Below are 25,040 nucleotides of genomic sequence, written 5' to 3' on the forward strand. Positions count from 1 at the left end.
TATGCAAGGCGAAAACCGTTTATCAACAACACCCAGAAATGCCGTCGGCTTTGCTGAGCGTGAGCTCATCTAAGATGGACTGATACAAAGTGGAAAAGTGTTTTGTGGTCTGACGAGTCCACATTTCAAATTGTTTTTGGAAAATGTGTACGTCATGTCCTCCCGACCAAAGACGAAAAGAACCATCCGGATTGTTATAGGCGCAAAGTTGAAAAGCCAGCATCTGTGATAGTATGGGGTTGTATTATTGCCTAAGACATGGGTAACTTACACATCTATGAAAGCGCCATTAATGCTGAAAGGTACATACAGGTTTTGGAGCAACATATGTTGCCATCCAAGCAACGTTACCATGGACGCCCCTGCTTATTTCAGCAAGAAAATGCCAAGCCACTTGTTACATCAACGTGGCTTCATAGTAAAAGAGTGCGGGTACTAGACTGGCCTGCCTATAGTCCAGACCTGTCTCCCATTGAAAATGTGTGGCGCATTATGAAGCCTAAAATACCACAACGGAGACCCCCGGACTGTTGAACAACTTAAGCTGTACATCAAGCAAGAATGGGAAAGAATTCCACCTGAGAAGCTTAAAAAATGTGTCTCCTCAGTTCCCAAACGTTTAATGAGTGTTGTTAAAAGGAAAGGCCATGTAACACAGTGGTGAACATGCCCTTTCCCAACTACTTTGGCATGTGTTGCAGACATGAAATTCTAAGTTAATTATTTGCAAAAAAAAAATTAAGTTTATGAGTTTGAACATCAAATATCTTGTCTTTGTAGTGCATTCAATTGAATATGGGTTGAAAAGGATTTGCAAATCATTGTAATCCGTTTATATTTACATCTAACACAATTTCCCAACTCATATGGAAACGGGGTTTGTACAATATTAATTTTTTTATGGTTCTGAAGTTAGTGTAGTGATATGAATATTTAATATAAATGTAATGTAATCAGATAAAGCATCTAAACAAATTTGATATTGAAATCACTACACTAATTTCAGTTTTACTGACAATGTTGTATTATTATTTGATCCAACTCTTTGTGCTGTTTCATTCAGATTGAGTATCCATGTGCCCCGGCTGATTGATTTTACGCAGCTGGTTTTACAGAAAATCAGCGATCGCAATGATTTAAATATGCGTACTAATTTCATACCAAATTGAAGAGAGAAGTTTTCCAAACATGTAAACATACAGTACAACCAGTGGTAAAGACATATTTTGGAGGGTAATGGTCAATACGCTGTCATACCCATAGACTCGTACACAAAATACGACACTATTTTTTCGCCACACAGCAAAATGTGTATTGTTATGTAACGACAATCATTTGTACCAAAATAAAGAATGTAAGATTTATTAAATTATTAGATAATGATAAGACACACTGTTTGATTTAAGCAAGCTATAGCTAACAGACTGAACAACAACACATAACTGTTAATAACATCCCCCCGCCCTGCTCCACATCAGACCTTATAAACGATAAGACATTGAATATTAATAGTATGCCCACCACACCTATCTTGTTTACTTCTGTGACGACCTCCTTAAAGATTTGTAATCAGTCAGAAATATCAAGCATTTAAAATACATCAAACATGGGGAGGTGTGGAGAGAGTGTTTAGCATATTACCCATCAGGTTTGGTAGTGGATTTAAATGGGTGTAATTTTAAATTGTGTTTTCTGCTTGGACATGTTTCATAATGTCCACAAAGTTCAGTGAGCAGTTTCTGTGTTATGTGACACCACGTGTGATATATTTTATTTGTACCATGAGAAGGAAAAGGTGTTTGGATTAGGTCATGTAAATTGTTGCTCTGCTTCTGACGCTTGAGAGTAAAAAAACTTCATCATTTACCAAATTTACAACTGTTGTCCACTAAATTGCGGCATGATTATAGATCACAAATTTTAAGACAATTGAAAGTAACCCTGTGACATATCGCGGGCCAAGCTCCTTATTAAACGTTTGACGTCTCACGGCAAGACTGAAGACGCTGAAGATGGACACCCCTGGTGGGGCCTATCCTAGCTGACTTTGATTTGGTTTGATTGAATAGTGAGACGGTCCTGAGTTCGGTTCCTGTGCTCGGGGTCTTCTGTGGGTCTCCTGGCTTTCTCCCACCTCCAAAGACATGCACCTGAGGATAGGCTGTCTATCTGTGTTGGCCCTGCGATGAGCTAGCGATTTGTCTAGGGCAAGGGTATCCGCGGGGTCTTAAAAAGTCTAAAAAAGTCTATGGGACGGCGTGGTGCAGTTGGGAGGGTGGCCGTGCCAGCAACCTGAGGGTTTCTGGTTCAATCCCCACCTTCTACCAACCTCGTCACGTCTGTTGTGTCCTTGAGCAAGACACTTCACCCCTGCTCCTGATGGGTCGTGGTGTATGGCCTTAACCACGACCCATCAGGAGCACATTCACACATCAGTGTGTGAATGGGTGAATGTGGAAATGGTGTCAAAGCGCTTTGAGTACCTTGAAGGTAGAAAAGCGCTATACAAGTATAACCCATTTACTATTTACCATTTAAATCCAATAACTTGAATTTAAGGCCTTAAAATGTCTAAAATTCTCCTAAAATCTCATAAAAGGTCTTAAAAATGTATTGACGTTACTTTTATTTAAACTTCAGTCTCGCTTTGAAATGTTTCGATTTTTGACGACGCTATAACGTAACTACACACTAAATATGTTTTCAAAAAAGTCACAAAAAACATGTACAAATGTATTCGTACACACCAGATACAAACCCCGTTTCCATATGAGTTGGGAAATTGTGTTAGATGTAAATATAAACGGAATACAATGATTTGCAAATCCTTTTCAACCCATATTCAATTGAATGCACGACAAAGACAAGATATTTGATAATCCAACTCATAAACTTTATTTTTTTTTGCAAATAATTATTAAGTTAGAATTTCATGGCTGCAACACGTGCCAAAGTAGTTGGGAAAGGGCATGTTCACCACTGTGTTGCATCACCTTTTCTTTTAACAACACTCAATAAACGATTGGGACCTACGTAAACTAATTGTTGAAGCTTTGAAAGTGGAATTCTTTCCCATTCTTGTTTTATGTAGAGCTTCAGTCGTTCAACAGTCCAGGGTCTCCGCTGTCGTATTTTACGCTTCATAATGCGCCACACATTTTTGATGGGAGACAGGTCTGGACTGCAGGCGGGTCAGGAAAGTACCCGCACTCTTATTTTACGAAGACACGCTGTTTTAACACATGCTGAATGTGGCTTGGCATTGTCTTGCTGAAATAAGCAGGGGCGTCCATGAAAAAGACGGCGCTTAGATGGCAGCATATGTTGTTCCAAAACCTGTATGTATCTTTCAGCATTAATGGTGCCTTCACAGATGTGTAAGTTACCCATGCCTTGGGCACTAATGCACCCCCATACCATCACAGATGCTGGCTTTTGAACTTTGCATCGATAAAAGTCTGGATGGTTCGCTTCCCCTTTGGTCCGGATGATACGATGTCGAATATTTCCAAAAACAATTTGAAATGTGGACTCGTCAGACCACAGAACACTTTTCCACTTTGCATCAGTCCACAGAACACTTTTCCACTTTGCATCAGTCCATCTTAGATGATCTCGGGCCCAGAGAAGCCGGCGGCGTTTCTGGATGATGTTGATAAATGGCTTTCGCTTTGCATAGTAGAGTTTTAACTTGCACTTACAGATGTAGCGACGAACTGTATTTAGTGACAGTGGTTTTCTGAAGTGTTCCTGAGCCCATGTGGTGATATCCTTTAGAGATTGATGTCGGTTTTTGATACAGTGCCGTCTGAGGGATCGAAGGTCACGGTCATTCAATGTTGGTTTCCGGCCATGCCGCTTACGTGGAGTGATTTCTCCAGATTCTCTGAACCTTTTGATGATATTATGGACCGTAGATGTTGAAATCCCTAAATGTCTTGCAATTGCACTTTGAGAAACGTTGTTCTTAAACTGTTTGACTATTTGCTCACGCAGTTGTGGACAAAGGGGTGTACCTCGCCCCATCCTTTCTTGTGAAAGACTGAGCAATTTTTGGGAAGCTTTTTTTATACCCAATCATAGCACCCACCTCTTCCCAATTAGCCTGCACACCTGTGGGATGTTCCAAATAAGTGTTTGATGAGCATTCTTCAATTTTATCAGTATTTATTGCCACCTTTCCCAACTTCTTTGTCACGTGTTGCTGGCATCAAATTCTAAAGTTAATGATTATTTGCACAAAAAAAAAAAATGTTTATCAGTTTGAACATCAAATATGTTGTCTTTGTAGCATATTCAACTGAATATGGGTTGAAAATGATTCGCAAATCATTGTATTCCGTTTATATTTACATCTAACACAATTTCCCAACTCATATGGAAACGGGGTTTGTACAAAATGAGCCAAGCGCATTTGAATGTTATCCACATTATTCACATCCAAATTCTGTTTGAAGCTTGCAAGCCATAATTGCATTCCTTCTTTTTAGACTGTCGCACACACTGTTTTTCACAACTTTGTGCAGATACAGTAGTACTGTAGATGTTTTTATCTGTTTGCTTGATTCTGATAGCCAATAAAAACATTACCAAAGTTAACCATTTAGAATAGTCCCTTTCATAGACAATATATTGTTGTGCTTTCCTCTACCATTGCTGATGTTGATGTTACATGAAAACACTTGATATGAAGCACACTGCACCTTTTGCAAGAAGACACTTCTATGGCAAATCTGAAAATTGGCTGTTACGATATTTGCAAATATTTTTTTCAATTGGTTTACACTAGAGAAACTCCTGTTGTATTTAGTTAGTTTAACCATTTTGTTTTCCAATGTGAAAGCGCAGTGAATGAATTCATATACTTAAAATTCATTCTGGACCCCTGATTCTACTTTGTCGTTGTATTTTTTGTCCGTATGGATGTGAAATGGTCTCAAATTATTTTCAAGATGGTCTTAAAAAAGTCTTAAACAGTCTTAAATTGGACATGTCCTGCAGAGACCCCGAGGGCGTACCCTGCCATTCACCCGAGTGAAGCTGGGATAGGCTTCAGGTTCCCCGCGATCCTGAAAGGGACAATCGGTAGAAGATGGATGGATGAATGAATGAATATGATTTTTTTGTATTGACTGGTGAAGCTGCAGCCTATCCCAGCTGACTTTGATTTAATTTAATTGAAATTAATTTAATTTTTTTGTATTTACCGGTGCAGCGGGAGCCCTATGCCATCTAAAATAGGGCAGTAGGCGGAGTACAAGCTAGACTGGTTGCTAGTCATCTAGGCAAACAACCAAAAATATTTTTTGTATTTAGTTTGGTGACATTGTATTTATAAAAAAGCAGAAACCTATCCTGGATAATTTTAAGAAAAAGTAACCACATTTTATATTGTTTTTTGATGTAATCTACATTTATTTTGGTCTAGATGTATTTTTTGTAATCTTTGAAATTCATATCTATTTTATTCACAGGAAAGCTGCAGCCTATCCAAGCTAACTTCTCCAAGAGATCTCATTTTACCTGTTGTCTCACAAATGAATGTTTGGGGCATTTTGGCTAGGGATTTTCAACAAATAAGATAAATATTGCAGATCAATGCTTGTGTAAACCAAGTAAAAATAAATATTGTCCATCCGGTTCCTACCTTTAGGTCCCGCCTCCTTCCGGGGACACCCCCGTGGCGGTAGCTGGGGCCTTGCTACACAGGACAACGGCTAAAACCATGGAGGTTCTGACCACGACGGGGCTGACCACCAAAGCTGTGTTGACCGCCGTCGGTGACCACCGCTGGTGGAAGCAGTCACTCACCTACCTCCGCCCTCTGCAGGTAACGAACACGGCGTCCTCATGATGGCTTGTTTGCTTGCATGCAAATCAACTAACTTCACAGCAGGTGTCATAAGAGCAACCGATCTAGAGACTCATCTCTTGCATAATTGATTGGTCCGCCTGTTGAATATTTCAGCGACTGCTGTGAACGCCTGGTTGGAGATAAATATGTCTTGCCAGTTGCCACTGATAATGATGCTTGTTACGCAGAAAGAGCAAAGTGACCACGTTGTAAAAAATAATAACAAAAAAATGGTTTGATGGTTTCTTAGGGGACCAACGATGGAACCGCCGGTGAGGAATGTACGCGTGAGAACGCCAACCTGGAACGTCAAGGATGTTGCGCCTTCTATCAAGAGCTCTTTGAGCGTCCCTTTGTAGACCCGGTGAGTGGCTCTAGCCAAACTTTAGCTGTTTCATTGGTAGGTTGCGGTGCAGATCTAGACATAGACCTATTTTTACATCAGTTTTAAAAAGTGTATTACAACAATCAAACCACAGAAGTATATTTAGTTAGTTTGGACAAACAATTAGTTTTGGATTTTTGCTCAGAAAATAGCACCTGCAAAACAAAATGGTCGACTGCTACTACTATGTAGCAGCATACTATTGTTTCTTTAATGATTTTCATACACACTGTCGTGATGAACATGCATACGTAGAAATACAGTACTTTTTAGCCAAAGTGCTTGAAGAATGGGGAGCCTCTAAATATTTGACCGAATAACAATGAATTAAAGTAAAAGGAACCGTGATTTGAATAGTATCTTTTATTATGAGTTAGATATCCATGCTAAATATGCAGTATCTTCCAGAAGAAAGTAGACACCACACAATTTTATGACCATATGACTTGTCAAGAGAAAATAGAAAGAATACACTTTGTAGTCGTCAATGTCCAGCTTGTACAGCAGAATAGAGTCATTATCCACTAAAAATAGCTGTATAAAAATGAAGATAATTGCCTACAGTATAATCAAGCATGGTGGCGGTAGTATCATGGTCTGGGGGGTGCACAAGTGCTGCTGGCATTGGGGGAGATACAGTTTATTGAGGGAAACTTGAATTTTAATGTAACATTATGCCGTTTTAGCTCAAGTCTCATTTGATGTATTGGAGCTTTGTTGTTTTGTACACTGTACTGTAACAAAAATAATAACGCAACACTTTTGTTCTTGCTCCCATTTAAACTCAAAGATCTAAAACGTTTACTATGTACACAAAATACCTATTTCTCTCAAATATTGTTCACAAATCTGTCTAACTCTTTGTTAGAGAGCACTTATTTGCCAATATAATCCATCCCACCTCACGTGTGTGGCATATCAAGATGCTGATTAAAGAGTGTGATTATTGCAAAGGTGTGCCTTAGACTGCCCACATTAAAAGGCCACTCTAAAATGTGCAGTTTTATCACACAGCACAATGCCACAGATGTCGCAGTTGGCATGCTGACTTGCAGGAATGTCCACCAGAGCTGTTTCCCGTGAATTGAATGTTCATTTCTCTACCATAAGCCGCAATATTTTTGTGATGCACATTGTGCCAGCGGGAGCCTGTTAGAAGCCCGCTGGTCACTAAACACTGCATGAATGTAGTGGCGGAGTGCATCAAATCTAGCCGAAAAATTGGCCCAAAATTATCCATCCATCCATCCATTTTTCTACCACTTCTCTGGATTGCAAGGGTTCTAGAGCCTATCCCAGCTGCACTCGGGCGGAAGGCGGGGTACACCCTGGACAAGTCGCCACCTCATCTCAGGGCCAACACAGATAAACAGACAACATTCACACTCACATTCAATTTTATTGTTGCCATTCAACCTATCCCGAGGTGCATGTCTTTTGAGGTGGGAGGATGCCGGAATACTCGAAATGGTGCTGCCTCACCAAAATTTTACTTTGAAGAAATACAAGTGTGTTTTATTGTAAGTTTATATATATGTTATATGTTAAAAATGTATTTAGACTTATTATTTTTTGTTTATTTTGTTAGAGAAACAACGTCAGAACAACTGCAATTGCATGCTTCTGGGCACAGATGCGCACATCCTAGGTCCCCAACATGGTGCCTGTTGTTGAGTTGTCCATAGTCTTTATACACAGCTCTGATAGGTTCTCCTCCACACTGCCACCAGTGGTCAACCAACATATAGCATAGTAAACAAGCAAAACATCCCAGACCAAACGAACCGCATCCAACGAATACAGTGCATATAAAGCCCAGTGAGATACATGGTGGTCGTCTATATATTTGTAGTTGTTTCCCATTCCTTTTTCACTCCTGTTGTGCTTATTACATACCTCTTCACCCCAGGTTGCATTCTTAAATTACAGCAAATATGCCTGAGTAGGCTGATTGCCTGAGGCGTTTAATTAGATTTTTTTTTCCCTTTTTCGCTTCTTTCCAATGACTTCAAACCCCTCAAAGGCGGGCTGAAAATGAATTAATATTGATTTCACCGAGTCATTTTAATGCCGCTGGCAATGTGGAAGCACTTGGTGTACGATGGCACGCGAATGTCTGTACGCCTGCACAATCCTAAAAAGCTTTCAGACTGTGGAGTAAACTATAGAACAATTTGTGCAAGGAACTCAAACAATGTAGAGTACTAGTATTATATATTGGCTTTTTTAAGAAGCAATATACACTAGGGCTGGGCGATATGGACGAAAAAATATATCTTGATATATTTTTATCTTGATATTCGATATATATCTCGATATATTTTCCGGTGAAAGTATACATATAAAGTTATTCATTTTTGAGAGATATTCAGTGAAATTGAAGTGAATGACAACTGTACTGTAAACAGTCAGTGGCACTTTTATTAACCCAGTTAGTCAAGATGGGTATTAACAGCACAGAAAAGAAACTGTTTAAGTAACACATAATTATATAACATAAATAAAATAGAAAAACATTCTTTCTACGTAAAATAAATAACATAGCTGTGCAAATAATACAAAATGTATCAAACTCAGATAAAAAATTAATTTGCAGGCAGGCACTTTTTAATTCCCGGTCGATGATGTATTGGACTGTCACACACGTACGGTTCTGGTCAGCGCCAAGTTAGTGACTTGACTTAATTGTGCGGCTATGATCTTCCTCACTGCGGCATACATTTTTGGCAGCATTTCTCGTGCGAAATAGGCCCAGCTTGGCAACTGGAGAACAGTTTTGATTTGGTCTTACATTGTAAACAACTCAAATGAATGTTTTATCCAGACGCTTACATTTGTCCAAATGTGGCCAAGTAGACGCATTGTGGGTTTCCTGGACGTCGTCTACATCGCTTAAAGAAAAATTGAAATAAGAGAATCCCTCTGCAATTTTCCACTAGTTTTTTTAATATATAAATTGCCCGCTTGAATATTTTCTCTTCTCTTCTTCGACTGTCATCGTCATTTGGGATGTCTGTTGTGAATTCCCTTCCTGGTTCCATGACCCGCCCTATCTTGCCTCTGACTGGCCTGTCCCTAATGTTTTGCCCTAATCTTAACCAATCGTGACTCATCATAGTAAACAACCAACCAATCATGGATGTTCTTATGCGTGCAAGCATGTCTTGGAAGGAGGAAGGGAAGGGGTTTAGTAGCCCATAGAGTGTTGAGAGGGAGTGGGAAGCGGGGGAGAATCAAGGAACACAACAAATAAGCGGTGTTTGGTCATCTTAACGTGAAATAAATTATACCGATATTACGATATTTTCTTAATTCATATCTTGTTTAAAAATTAAGGCTGGGCAACAATTAAAAAATGTAATCAGAATTAATCGCACTATTTCTCCGATCAATCACGATTAACTGCATTGTATATGCAAAACCCAATAATGAATTCAAAAGTAGTGTGTAGTGCACCTTTATTGGAATATTCTCCCATATGAACAAAAACGCCAAAGCATTTGTTGTGCAAACACAATTTAAATCAGTACTTGTTAAACAGTAGCAGTTAAATAGAAAATCAACTCCACTTCAGTCAAAAATAAATTGCATTCACTTATACACAAAAAATATCCTCAACATATTCATGCTGCATTTACATATTTTTCTCTCTCACATGAAATCGGACAGGATATTGAGTAACGTGATGTAAAACATACCTGCAAGGTTCCAGTAGCATTTCCAACCTCTGCAGCTCGTCCATTTCAGCTGGAGTTGGCATGGCAATCTTGGTGCTTGTGGTGAGGACGTCACTCAGAGGCTGTTCGTTTCTGTGGATGCTTTTTATCATGTCCAGAGTTGAATTCCATCTGGTAGGAACATCTTGCACAAGGGCCTTTTTCTTCTGTCCATGTTCAGCTTGTTTTTGCTCTAATTCTGCTGCATTTGCTGGACTGTGTTTAAAGTGCCCGACAACGTTTCTGCACTTGGAAAGGACGTTGTCAAACGCACTGTTGGGCAGACAAACAGTGACAGAACGCTGGAGACTCTGTGCAAAGCAGGGGATATGTTCAAAAGGCAATTGTCTCGCAGCAGCAATCATATTTCGTGCGCTATCCGTGCTTAGTGTGGTGACTTTATCTGTCAAATTCCACTGCTGTATAACTTCAGTGAAGTGCCCCGCGGATATTTCAGCATAATGCCTCTCCTGTTTTCATTATAGACAGAACATGTGGAGGCAGCACCCACTTTTCATCAAAATAATGCACTGTAACTCCGAGGTAATTATGGTTACCGATTGATGTCCAGTAGTCCCCACTGAGAGCAACTACAGCTGCATGTTGTAAAGTTGTCACTTTTACAGTCCTCTCCTTTTCATACAACTTGTGTATTCTTCGTGCGATGGTGCGTCTTGATGTTTTGTTTTCTTCCGCGTTCTCCTTCCTTTTCCGCAGGAGCCAGCAATAGGCGTTAACAAAATAAAAGCATGTAAATAACATACGCAAATGCGCGATAAAATAATTGTCGGCGTTAATAGATTGATGGGTTAACTCGAAATTAACGCATTAACTTGCCCACCCCTATTAAAAATATATCGATGTATTTTACAAACTCGATATATCGCCCAGCCCTATTCTAAACATATGGTGTTTACAGTGTCTGACACTATTTATTCTGAATTCATTCAGTTATTAAGTTATTTTGTAGTCTACATCCCGCATTTATTTATATTATACATTAAATCAGGGCTGTCCAAACTTTTTTCCACTAAGGGCTTTATTCTAAAAATGCAAAGGATGCGGTTTCACATTTCTGTTAGCGTAAAAACTAGTGGTGTCTAACGATTAATTGTTTTGCAGTAATCGGATTAATCACTCTTTTGAATTCTGATTAATCACAGCAAATTATTTGCTTGCATCTTTTAAACTAATTTAAAAAAACCCTAAATGTTTTGATGCAATGCACTTTTATTGTCGGATTGTCATACACACATTTTTTAGAATGTTTTAGAATGTAAAGGAAAACAATGCAATTTATTTTAACATTAAGCTATTTCTTGTTAAGTATGAGTGCTCTTTTTTATTCTTGTTCAAATTGTATTTTTAGTGTTGCATGGCCGATATAAAATGAGCTGTGGGTCACAAATAGGACCCCTGGTCGCACTTTGAAGACCCCTGCATTGTGCAATATTTCTGTCAGTTTAAAAAAAATACTTTTGCAGTTGTCCATTTTTTCTGCAATACACTATTCAATCATTATTTTGGATTTTTACAAAAGATTAATATACTAATATTAATGTAGATATATTTTATACATATTATATGTATTAATTTATTAATCAAATTATTAATTATTTATTTAGTTAACAAACAGTAAGTGATTGCAGTGGACTAAAAAAGCTTTGCTTCTTCCTACTATTTTTTGGTTGAGTTGTGCAAGTATAAACTTGGAATTTTTCTCAACTTGTCAATCATGTTGGAAAAAAAACAAAGTCATGACCATTATTAACCTCCAACACAAGCTGACATGTTGGGTAGAACCATACCACGAAGAGCTGCTATGTGATAAAAACAAAAGGAAAGAAAAGGAGTAGATTCACCTTTAAACCCTTGTAAAAGATTGCCAAGGGCCCGCTACTCGGAGATACAAATCTTGTGGATTGCTAAAAATAGTTGACGTGAGGGGAAACAGAGGAAGCCAATAGATCTGCTCTCATGTCATTTTAATAGCCCTCCCCAAGTACCTTCCTGCCGCCCGCCAACCTCTGACATCCATCCATCTGTCTTCTGTCTGGCGCCCACCAATCACGACTCCCCACACGCTTCTGATCAAAGACACTGTTGTTTTTAACTTAAGATGAGAGACAAGATAAAGGATCAGAATTTTTCGGACTCACATCTTAATTAATCAGGCAAGATGTCTGATAATTGTATGTGTCTTCTTATTGGGAAGGTCCCTTTTCTATTCGCACGTGTACAAAGCATGGATGAGTTTGGTAGTAAACACCTTTGAAATGAGCCAGGATATAAATTGTAACCTGTTCTTCTTTCATATTTTTTTTAGAGTCAAGACGTGTATTCGTCCTACGAGGATGTTCCGCCAGAAAACTTTGCACAGGTTTTGCTGAGGACTGGCAAACTGGCCGAGGCCAAAACTGAAGGAAGAACCCTGTTTCCTGCTACAGAAGGTAAGTAAGCAGAGACCCGGCATTGCTTGGGTTCCAATTTACTGTTAAGGATCCCTATTAAAAAAATAGAAGAATCAAGCATTCAAGGAACTTTATTCAAGGAACATGAAACACATTAGATTGCACAACATTTAGTACCCAAGGTCCAAGATTTAGCCTAATGAACAATGTTCCCTCTAAATGTTTATGTATTTAAGCAAATCACAAACTCCCTGAGCATTCCTCATGTGATTAAGCCCATTTAAAATGTTTTTTTTTTTTTTTTCATGAACTGAGTACAAGTTCTATATTTCCGGATGGGGATCTTGCTTTCGGAATAATGCGTAACCCTTTCAAAGATCAAATTTAGTTCACCTTAAATCACAGGTTCTTAACCTTTTTGACCTCTGCGCCCAACTTTTCCACTGCAGAATTGCCCGTGGTCCACTCAAATATCAACACTGATTTAGTAATCTTACTCTTAATTGAATGGTATTCAATAATTTTATCTAAACTACTTACAGTTTACAACCTTGTCAAATGATACAAAACTATTATTTATTGAAGTCTTAGGTCAGGCTGATTAGAAAAATACCCAAATATACTGCATAAGAAGGGACTCATAAATAACTGACAAAAAATTAATTTAGATACAATTATGTTGTGTAATGAATAAACTAAATTAATAATAAATATGTTTCTTTATTAAACTGTCAATAAAATTAAAGTGCAAATGAAAATACAGCTTTACAACTTCTCTATGGGCCTGATTTATTAAAGGTTTGATGTTAGATGATCTACTAAACATGTGCAAAGCAGATTGCGTCTGTTAAGTGAGCATAATAAGGCGCGCAATCCATTTTCTATCTCTGTCTTCATTAATATGCAGAATGTAGGCTGATCATCAAAACACGCACAATACTGAAGGAGAAGATGAAAATATAACAAACAGGACGCGGTTTGTGATTTATCAACACTGTTTTGGGAGCAATGTTTTGTGTTTCGTTTTGGACGTGTGAAAAGTACGTATATCTGATACAGTTACTTATGCACACGGCTGTGAGAAAAGAGGAGCTTGTGCTGCAAAGACAGACAATTGACAGATAATCGTCCGTCCTACGTGTGTGTCAACATTTTGGACTGACAGAAATAAAAAATATTAGACATATAATTTATTCAGCAGTTTTCTTTTATAATTTTATAGATGCTGGATGACTTAAGGGGCTGATTAAGATAAATTCAATTGATTCGTTTCTTTTAAAAAGTCATTCGTTTTTTTATTTAGGAAATGTATTACTATAATACTGTATATCTCCTACACGAAAAGACGTCTTTTATTATGCATTGTTTGAGTCGCTGGTGATCCAATCCATAGCCTCGCACCCAGAATTAAGTGTCACGGTGCATATGTTTCTGTGGTCTTGATTGCGATTCAGAAAAAGTGTTACAGGTTATAGATGTTTGCTGCTGGTTCAACACATCTGCACACAGATGATAACATGAATGTGAAGAAAATGACCAAGTGTCTCTGTGGTAAAAGCCCCATATGCATGCAAAATTGTGCACCACTTTTCAATTGCACACTGTGTTGGTAGTTCACATGCAACACCCCCACTAAAAGTACACACTATTTTGTTTGCACACGCTGTTTAGCGCTTGGTATTTTGATCTTAGTATCTTAGGCCCTATGTCTTTAGCTCCAGACTTTTTCCGTGTGTTTTAAAATTGTCATTACTGCCACAAGTGTTGAAAACGTGTATTACAACTAAATACCCCAAATGGGCCACAACCAAGGAATATGTTTTGGTGGCCTTCCTGGGCTACACGCTGCCTCAAAACATATCACATATTGCACAATGAGATGTGTGCTGTAGCACAAACATGGAATTAAGTGTACATTCCTGTAAAATGTCTGTAAAATATATAATTACACAGTTTTTATTAGAATTTCTATAACTTAATAACACCAAAAAATAAAAAATAAATTGTAGATTCAGCACAAATCTGACTGGGGAGTGTGGATGTACAGTACTTGTTTGTTTTGCTTTAAAGAATTATCAGCAATTACCTCTTTTAACTTGCAATGTTAGCAAAAATAATGGCACGCACACAACACATTATTAATGACGCAATTTGTTAATATCCAAACCCAGTTTAATAACCAGTGAAGTTCGTAAATTGAGGTTCCACCGTATAGTACCCTATAGTAATTTAACATAACAAAAGTTTGGCTGCGTGTGAGTCGCATTATAGTGTAACGACTTGGCAGTTACCGTTAATGTGTGGTGTTGGAGTTGTCTGACTGTTTGTGTGGCCGTTGAACATTTGTACATTTTGAACATAATATAAAGTGCTATACAGTACGTACCGTATTTTTCGGAGTATAAGTCGCTCCGGAGTATAAGTCGCTCTGGAGTATAAGTTGCACCGGCCGAAAATGTATAATAAAGAAGGTCAAAAACATATATAAGTCGCACTGGAGTATAAGTCGCATTTTTGGGGGAAATTTATTTGATAAAACCCAACACCAAGAATAGACATTTGAAAGGCAATTTAAAATAAATAAAGAATAGTGAACAACAGGCTGAATAAGTGTACGTTATATGACGCATAAATAACCAACTGAGAACTTCCCTGGTATGTAAACGTAACGTATTATGGTAAGAGTCATTCAAATAACTATAACATATAGAACATGCTATACGTTTACCAAACAATCTGTCACTCCTAATCGCTAAATCCCATGAAATCTTATACGTCTAGTCTCTTACGTGAATGAGCTAAATAATATTATTTGATATTTTACGGTAATGTGTTAATAATTTCACACATAAGTCGCTCCTGAGTATAAGTCGCACCCCCGGCCAAACTATGAAAAAAACTGCGACTTATAGTCCGAAAATACGGTATATCAAACAAACATAACCAGGTGGTGATGGATCAACACAGCCATGACAACAGCGGAACTGTTCTCATATGCAGTTGCTATGTTTACACACACACACACACACACACACACACACACACACACACACACACACACACACACACACACACACACACACACACACACACACACACACACACACACACACACACACACACACACACACACACACACACACACACACACACGTACACACATGCACACACACACCGTCACTGTCACTAGCCCTGTGGTGCACTCACAGTTTGAAATCACAAAACTCTTTAACTTTAACAGCCGCGTGGCTACAATGATTAGGAATAACAAATAAAATCTACTTTACCTTGTCGGTTAGTTTTCTAGGTGTGTAGTGGAGAACAGAGTTGGGCACCACACGATTCGATTCGATTTGATTCTGGGAGGTAACGATTTGATTCAGAATCGATTCTCGATTCAAAACGATTCTCAATTCAAAATCAATACTTTTTATTAACATTGGGTGCAAGTTCTATGATTAACTGAAATCCTCCATAAAAAAATAAACAGCTGTGATACATTTCTATATTACTTAAAAGAAAACTGGATTTATTTAATAGCATTTTACCTAAACATTTAATAAAGTCAAATACAAATAAGGCAACAAGAGAAGTATCCAACATTTCTCTTTTCTAAAGTAAATCTCTACAGCAGATATGGGCATTTACATTAACATTATGATTTGCCATAGTGGCTGGACAGGACAGATTTATTTATTAATTGTTTTAAATAAAAAAAATAAAAACGATTTTTGAGTTTTCCCCGAAAGGGATAAGCGGTAGAAAATGGATGGATGGATGGATGAATCAATTAAGAATAGTTACAAATAAGAATTTCAATTCTTTCGAAAATCTTTTTTTTTTTCCTCACCCCTAGTGGGCTGTGTATACTTCCTGAATGTTTCAAACCACACATTGTTTGTTTATTGCTTTCTTTGGACTCATTTTGAGCTAGCAAAACTAGAAAACTGCAGTAAAATGGCTAAAAACACAAAAAAAGCACACAAAGTAACAGTTAGCTCAGTAGCTAACGACAGCACTTCTTCGCTGATTGAATGAACAGCGGAGATCGATCAGCCCGTCCACAATGAATATGATGTGAGACACACAATGGGAGGATGAAACGTTCGTACACTGAGACGAGGTTCGTTCAACAAAGCATATTTTCATTTGGTCTGTGTTTCGTCAATCAAAAAGTTTGTACAATGAGGGGTTTGTAAATAGAGCTTCCACTGTATTTTCAGTTGTTTAGCAAGTCACGCTTTGTCTTAAAAGGCAGTGTCCGGCATTTTTTTCTGCAATCAGTAGTGTGCAATCTGACAACACTGAGCTAGCAGATGTGGCCTTCCTCATGTATCATGACAGTTAAAAACCAAATGGTTGAGTGTCATATTTTTCTCATTGCGACCAACAGCAGCTTCTGCAATCAGTAGTGTACATTCTGTCAAGAATGAGGCAGTTGATGAAACAACCTTCTTCTGGATTACTCTTACAAAGTTTTTGTTCGCTAGTTTGCAGGCAACTTCCTGGTTCCTGACAAATGTAAACCAAATGGTAGAAATATGAAATTAATTCCTCTATGCACATGCTTACCCGGATTTGCACCGAATATAATTGGCTTAGAACAAACTGCAATCAAAACAATTAACCTTATCTTTTGCAGAGGCTATCTTTGCGACAGCATGTCTGACACTCTAATACGCCTTAAGCTGTTGACTGTTCCTAAAGTAATAATTCAAAATTGCACAATTGCTTTGAAAAGAAGTATTCTTGAAGAACAGTATGGACTTAAGAAGGGATGCTACATGTGATACAAATGACAAATGCATGGACAGACCGGCTGGACTGTCGACTACAGTCGACGGCTTCATATTTACGAACTCACGTGTAGCATCCCAATGCAGCGCTAAATAATGATGCGTGACCTCGGCGATATGGGATAGCATCAAAACAACAAGGCCACACACTGTGATGGATGACACCCGCGGGCCAGAATCAGTGACGCCACTGCTGATAAAAAACCCCAAGTGAAAACACGCCTCCGTGTTTTAATGTTAATACTCTCTCACACACACACACACACACACACACACACACACACACACACACACACACACACACACACACACCATAAATAAATCCATTGACAGACAAATACATATTAAAGTCAACTTCCTTTCTGTGTCCCCGGGTCGGTGGCGCCAAAAAGTCAACCTCGATGGCGTCACGCCTGATAAAACCCAGCAATTAATCACACCTGTATGCTTCAAAAGCTAAGAAAATAAATGTATTGATTTATTTTTCCGCCTAGTAGCGCGATAAGGTGGAGGTAATTAATGGCGACATGAGTGAAAAGGCGCTCTCTCTCTCTCTCACACGCACATGCACACGCTAACAGATTCACTCAATCAGCATGTTGACCAGGGCACAATCAGTTGTTTTCACACCTGCCTGCACAGGTGAAACACTAATAAGTCACTTGTTTCACATTCCTGCTAACAATTTGGCTGGCAAACACGCCATCCACAGAACTGTAGCCCTTCAGCAGCAATCACGCCATTATTGAGCCTTTTTGACCCTTTGGGGCCAACGTAGTTCTTCAATCATAAAACAAAAGCCATCAAATTGAGTCCCTAGGGGATATTTATCCTCCTGAGAACCAGTGTCCAACACAGTGAACATTTGTTTTAGTGTATTTCTTATGTTTTCCCATTATGCAAAACAAAAGTGTCCACAGCAGAATTATATTTGTGACCACCACTGCTAATCCATGTCCAACCCCACTCACACATAATACAGCTACTCACAATTCACATAATTACTTGAATTTCCAATGTTGCATTTTGTTTAAAAGTACAGTACTTACAAAAATGTAAGTTATTACCGGGGATATAATCTCACGGTAGGATATTTTCTTGGTATTAGGGCCACGGTTCAATATTATTGTGTTATATGTCCCCAAAAAAATACTTACAAATGCCACAGTGTGTAAAATGAATGTTTAGGATAAACACACTTACTGTTGAACACCAACATAATTTTCTAACAATATTTATTACTAAAAAACATTTAAGTGCAAAAATAGTGCAGGAACATATACTGTTTCAAGTAAATATAAAAACAACTTACAGTTGAGTGTCTCTAAAGTGACGATGTAAACATCCAGTGTAAAACAATAATGTTAATGTTCGCATGATGTGCCTCCAATCTTTTCTTTTTGAAATCCTTGTGAGTGTCAAAGGAAGGGAGGTCAAGGTGAGCAGTAATGTCTTGGTGATGATGAATGGTTTAAATCAGGGGTGTCAAACTCTTTTTAGATCGAGGGCCACATGGAGAAAAATCTACTCCCAAGTGGGCCGGACTGGTAAAATCACGGCACGATAACTTAAAAATAAAGACAACTTCAGATTGTTTTATTTGTTTAAAAATAGAACAATTGTACAAATCATAATGTTGGTTTTTTTTTTGGTTTTTTTTACAATTACCTGTTGCGGTTAATAGTTTATATACTTTATTTGTCGTTATTTATGTTTTTTTAATAAATTATGTGATAATGTTCATCAGTCAAGTTCTTGGTGTTAATGTTCAATCTATCAAGATTAAAAAATTATATCAAAATCAAATTACAGGATGTTATTTATGTAATTTGATCATTTTCCTCGACTGATGTACTAACATCATGTGGTTTATTTTGTACATATGTAGCATCATCTACAAAGATACAAAAAATTGCTATTGCAACATCCAGTGGACACATTTAGAACAGCAGTTTCTTTCATTCAAAAATTTCAGGATAATTTTTATACTTAGCAAACTCATCCCGCGGGCCGGATAAAACCTGTTCGCGGAGTTGATCCGGCCCTCGGGCCGTACGTTTGACACACCTGGTTCAAATCTTTCCAAAATTATTTTTCTTAAGAGTGTATGAATACACTAATTTCTCATTTAAAAAAACATGTTCTCATGATTGCTCCAAACCTTTCAAAATATGCCCATATCTGCACTGATGCAGGTAAATAAACTTACAACTTTGACTGAGATTGAGAAATTCATGATCATTTTCCACCATGCATTTTTAGTTTCTCCAAAATGTGTTATTTTCAGTCATGTATTTTTATAAAGATGTCGTTTACCGCATCAGAATCTTAGATAAAAGTATGTGTGGAGTAAGAAAGTGGTTGAAAAGTGCTGACCTTGGAAATTATGTGTGAAACCTTATCAGTGTTGTTTTTCTTTCTGGTCTTTTTTTGTGCAAAAGCAGAAATAATGTATGCTTTAAAGTCAAAGTTATCTATTGACTGTGTGTGTGTGTGTGTGTGTGTGTGTGTGTGTGTGTGTGTGTGTGTGTGTGTGTGTGTGTGTGTGTGTGTGTGTACGTGTGTGTGTTTATCCCTCTGGTAATTCCTGTCCCGATGGTATCAGTTGCTTTCGAGAAGCCTGTAATCAGCTCATTCTGAGGTGTATCTCATTGAAAGCCGACGGCTAGTGGGAGGAAAACGAGGAAGAGGGCGGTCGCTACGCTTAAGAGAGTTTGTAAAGAAAAATGGTGCATGGCTCCGCCCCTGGGTTGCACACAAAAATCCTCCCTCACAATAGCAACCTGTGTGCGGCCATGCTTGACTTTTTTCCCCCATGTTGTCTTTCACTGTTACCGCCTCGTTCTTCTCTGTGGGCACAAACCCCCCACTCCCTCTTGCCGTTTTTCTCGAGTCAGGGAATGACTCAGTCCTTGTGTGCTGTTTCTGATTCTCAGAGGTAATACCGTATGATTTAGTAAAAGCTTCAAATCAGCCTGAGAGACAGCAGAAGAGCATTCATCCTCACAATCACTGACTAACATCTCCAAACTACAGAATTAATTCATGCATTTTTTCACTACATGGTGGAGCCACAGATGAAACAGCCAAAGTTTTATTTTGATGTTTCTTGGTTGGTTAGTAGGGCTGCACGATTTTGAGAAAAAACCCAAATGCGATTTTTCTTTCCAAAATTGCGATTCGGTTTGCGATTTTTATATTCTATACATAAAAATGCGAAAATAACAAGTGTTACTTTTAGACTGTCAATCAACATTTTTTTGTCTCAAGGTGCCACACATTAGAACGATATGCAATAATTTACTCATAAAAATATTTGGCTTTATGCAGACAGACTTAGAGCTTTTGTTTACATCAGGCCTGGGCAATTATTTTGACTCGAGGGGCCAAATTGTGAGAAAAGAATGTGTCTGTGGGCCGGTATATCTATTTTTAGGAACACTAATACAAAACCTCACAATAATGTCTGATTAAATGCTAAAAACTTTATAGCGGACCGCCTTAAACGGAATGGAATTGTATATTTTTTTACTGAATGAAACATCCAGAATGTACATGAAAATAAAGAATATGGGATTTACATATTAACTATGAACGATAAAACACTGAATATTGACAACATATGAACGTCACCCCCCCTCTCGGTCGACATATTTTACAATCAAGCAAAACGCAACAAAAATGCAACAAACACAGCGAAATATGAAGGTGAAGGGTAAAAAACCCCACCTACAATCTGAAATATCTGATACATCACTAAGCTTTAGAACTTTGTTGTAAAAATCTCCTTCCGCATCTGTCCCTGACACCCGCATTTCAGGCTGGCCGCTCTGGAAACACTCTGTGGGAACGCTCCCCACCCACACTGCTTGGTGCCTCGTCTGAGCTGCTGTGACTTAGATGACCGTAGTAACTAATTAGATTACCAAAATAACTAGTATATCATGCAAAAGCGCAGATTCCAACCATTTAAATACTTTGTATGGATCAAAACTTACGGTAATTTGCAAACATCACTGCATATATTAATGGCGGCTTCAGTTTCGTTCTTAAAGATTAAAAAAAAAAATATTTGGGAATGTCCGGCGGGCCAGATTGAAAAACTTAACGCATGTGGCCCCCGGGCCTTAATTTGCCCAGATCTGGTTTACATCATGTTCTTAAACTGAATAAATAATCAATAAAAATTATACAGTGTATAATAATGCAAGTAATCATTTAAAAGGATGGAAATGTTAAATTCTCATTACTGTAGAATTGTTTACCATTGTGTAATTGGAAGGTAAATAACTTTTTTATCCAGAATTTAAAAAAAGACTCTTTTCTGAAAGCAAAAATTTTACCTAAATAAATATTGAACATCTTAAAGTGCATTTTTTTCCTTGTTGGAAAAATGAGGTTGGACGTTGTCTTTTTGTTTGTTTTAATCATGTGGTCCTTGTGCATAGAGCAATGCACAAGGACGTCTTTCTTTCTGTTTGAATCAAGAGACGAACAAACAAAAGGCTTAACAATTCTGATTGGCGAACACGTCTGTCACTCAGATGCCGTTGACAGCGGAGGAAAAAAACCCCATATCAGCCTCCTGCGGTTATTTACCACACAAATTAAAACCTAGATGTCGATTCGATTATATATAATTGAACAGTGTTCATGTTGTGTATAATGTGTATTTATAATATGTTGTACAAAGGACATTTCATAATTTTCGGAAGTTCATCTTGTACTTGACATTGTTTATAGGGTTAGGCGCTATAAGTGTTCAACTTCAGCCTAAACCCTTTCGGTCTGCAACATTTTCATTTTCATTTTCAATCTATGAATGTGCAACTGTTTGTTTATTTTGTTGACCATTGACCGAAGAATAATAAACTAGATTCTGATAATCGTGCAGCCCTATTAGTTAGTTAGCCAGGTTATTAGCATGTTAGCTAGAGCACACAAAACACTCCATAACTAACTTAAAAAATACACACTTTTTAAAGCTTTGGTGCACTGGCCAAGTTAAAATCTATTGAATTGTGGCGCAGATCCTTTCTTTTCATTTTTTGCTGTTTAAAGTCTGCTAATATCGGTGTTAAAAGAGATGTGTGGTGCTTATCACAGCTATCTACAGGCCTGGAGAGGAATAAGCATGAGTGTTTTTCTCTCTCCTTTTTGAGATGCATCGTGTCATGCCAGAATGTTTATATTTTGTATTCATGAGCAGAAGAGTGGCTGCCACTTATTTCACATCTCCACAATTGTTTTTTTTTGTAGTGGATGGTCAGCAAACAGTGTTTTCAGTCCTAGAAAAACACTCCTCATCTTTTTTTCTAACTATTTGGGGAATTTGTCTACACTATAACTCTGTTTACTTTCTATCAATTAAATATTGTAAAGGCTGCTGAGCTATCTTATCTGTTTTCTAGATAAAACGTTTTACTTTTACATTTCTTTCTTGCTTTTCCCCCATTATTTCATCACACAGTCTACATATTATGGGTTTTAGTTTACCAATAAAATGGTAAAAACAAATGCAATATATTTTTATATTTTACTATTATTTTGTTTGTCAATGTTTGTTTAGCTTTACTTTTATCTAGAGTACAGTCTTTTAACAAGCAAAGAGGAAGACTGCATTCACTTTAATTTTTTACTATCTCACCCCCTATTATTTACTACAAAACATTTTCATAAATAATTTAAAAAAATCAGTAAATGTGTACATATTTGTAATTATGTTTTTATTTGATAGCTTTACTTTTAATGGTCATATATCATGCACAGAGGAATGTTGCATTCCCTTTTATTTTAAACATTTTCCCATCTGCTAATTTTTACTATAAGTTTTATTTTATGTCAAATAAAATACTAAATAGCAATACCAATTAAACTGTGTCATTATATTATGTTTATATTTTTTTATTAGGGATAGGTTGATTGGCAACACTAAATTGGCCCTAGTGAATGAATGTGAGTGTGAATGTTGTCTATCTGTGTTGGCCCTGTGATGAGGTGGCGACTTGTCCAGGGTGTACCCCGCCTACCGCCCGAATGCAGCTGAGATAGGCTCCAGCACCCCCGCGACCCCAAACGGGACAAGCGGTAGAAAATGGATGGACGGATGGAAAAAAACAATCCTTGTTTTACTTGTATTTATTGTCTTTTAACATCCATAAAACAAGGTTGCATTTGCTTTGCTTTTTTTTTATTATCCTCTATTTTTGCTATAATAAGGTTTTATTTTATCTTGAATAAATAACTAAATAGTGAACAAAATAGTTTTTTATTCTATCCCTGTATATTGTTTGTATTTATATACTGTGTTGGTATTTTTTTAAATATTTTACTTGTATTTATTGTATTTGTGATACACAGAGGAAGGTTGCATTCACTTTCCTTTTATAAATTGTCCTATTTCCTATTTTTACGATTATAAGTTTGATTGTATCACGTATGAAATACAAAATAGCAAACAAAAACATGCTCATTACATTATATTATTGTTATATATATAAGTATGTATTTTTGGTAAAACAAAAACATTTCCTACTTGTTTTACTTGAATTTATTGTCTTAACATGCACAGGCAAAGGTTGCATTCATTCTCACTGCACATGCAAACATTTTATTTTATTATTCTTCACCTGAGTCTAGAGCACATGTAATACTGGAAACAAATTAGTTTGCCAGCATTACGCACAGATTACTCAACTGGGATCAGGGCCGGTTTGAGGTAGGCATATACCTGTATAAGAGGGCAGCAAAATATGTGAGGGGGGGCTTCATGTGTACACGCTGCTCCGTCACGCTCCAGCACTTTTTTCTGTGCAAATACAGGAGTAACATTGCCTTCTTCATAGAATTAGGTTGTTAGCTACAGTCTGGGCTTGATTTACTAAGATACATATACCATGCACTAAACAGCATGCGCAATCCATAAAATAGCGTCTATTATTAGTGGACGTTTTGCGTGTGATTTTGTAAGATTGTGTGTACAATTGTAAAGTGGTTCAAGACCACCTTATTTAATTGATGATTTTGCGTGTACTCTACAGTGCATCACCACGGAACCACACTCATTTACTGCACATTCATGTTCTCATGCTCCTACCAGTGGCGTTTTGCTATGTTTTCAAACAGGCAGGAAACATCTACCACTTTTTATGGGCATTTTAGAAGCAGTAGTACAGCGCATCTACATTGACACCAGTTCTTTTTTATTTTTATTTTTTTCACCCGCAGAAGATGCATGGGAGAGAGGCTGCATTTAGTCCACTCAATATGCAAAAATGCATATGTAACGCTTGCATGGGCTAGGCGGGTTAAAAGTATAAACCGTGTAACAGAAGATGGTTCGTCTAGGAGCCTGAGGTATGAAAGATGACGACAACTAGTTATCTTGGTTTCGACTGCATTAAATGTATTAACACGAATATAAATGACACAGATGACAATTAAAAAAATGCCCAAAACAAAAATACAAGATGCAGTCCTTCTGCCTTCTCGGAACCAGTTCACAGTTCAGTTCAAAAGGTACGCAAACGCTTTCGCGTCAGTCCAAAAGTTCAGTTCAAAAACAAAAGTAATCCAAAAAGGTTTGCGGCGGAGGAGAAAAAAATGCTTGTCCTACCGCGTAGGTGTTTAGCTCGCCATTTGTTGAGTTGAGTTTGAAGTTGGATAGGAAGCTCAGGTTGTTTGGGTCAACGGGTATTCCTTCCCGTAAAAAAAACCTGACCTGAGTAATCGAGGCAAAACTACATACCATGCACGCCCCGATAATCGAACATGCCGGCTCTATGGAAGAATGGCAGCGGTTAGCGCCTATGCTAAAACAAATGCTAAAATAATATTGGCGACATGACACATGATTGTGAGTGTGGAATTCCGTTGATT

General features: G+C 37.7%; 1 protein-coding gene across 4 annotated transcripts in view; it reads left to right on the forward strand.

Annotated features, from left to right (window-relative positions):
- Positions 1–25,040, forward strand: part of nbas (NBAS subunit of NRZ tethering complex) — a 377,838-nt gene that overhangs the window by 161,764 nt on the left and 191,034 nt on the right. For all 4 annotated transcript variants that reach the window (XM_061929010.2, XM_061929012.2, XM_061929011.2 and 1 more), the window contains exons 37-39: positions 5,654–5,830; positions 6,105–6,218; positions 12,282–12,405. In XM_061929010.2, coding sequence (XP_061784994.2) covers positions 5,654–5,830; positions 6,105–6,218; positions 12,282–12,405 — 415 coding nt within the window. The remainder of the gene's footprint in view (positions 1–5,653; positions 5,831–6,104; positions 6,219–12,281; positions 12,406–25,040) is intronic.

This window comes from Nerophis lumbriciformis, linkage group LG34 (assembly GCF_033978685.3).
Source record: "Nerophis lumbriciformis linkage group LG34, RoL_Nlum_v2.1, whole genome shotgun sequence".
NCBI classification, from domain to species: domain Eukaryota; kingdom Metazoa; phylum Chordata; class Actinopteri; order Syngnathiformes; family Syngnathidae; genus Nerophis; species Nerophis lumbriciformis.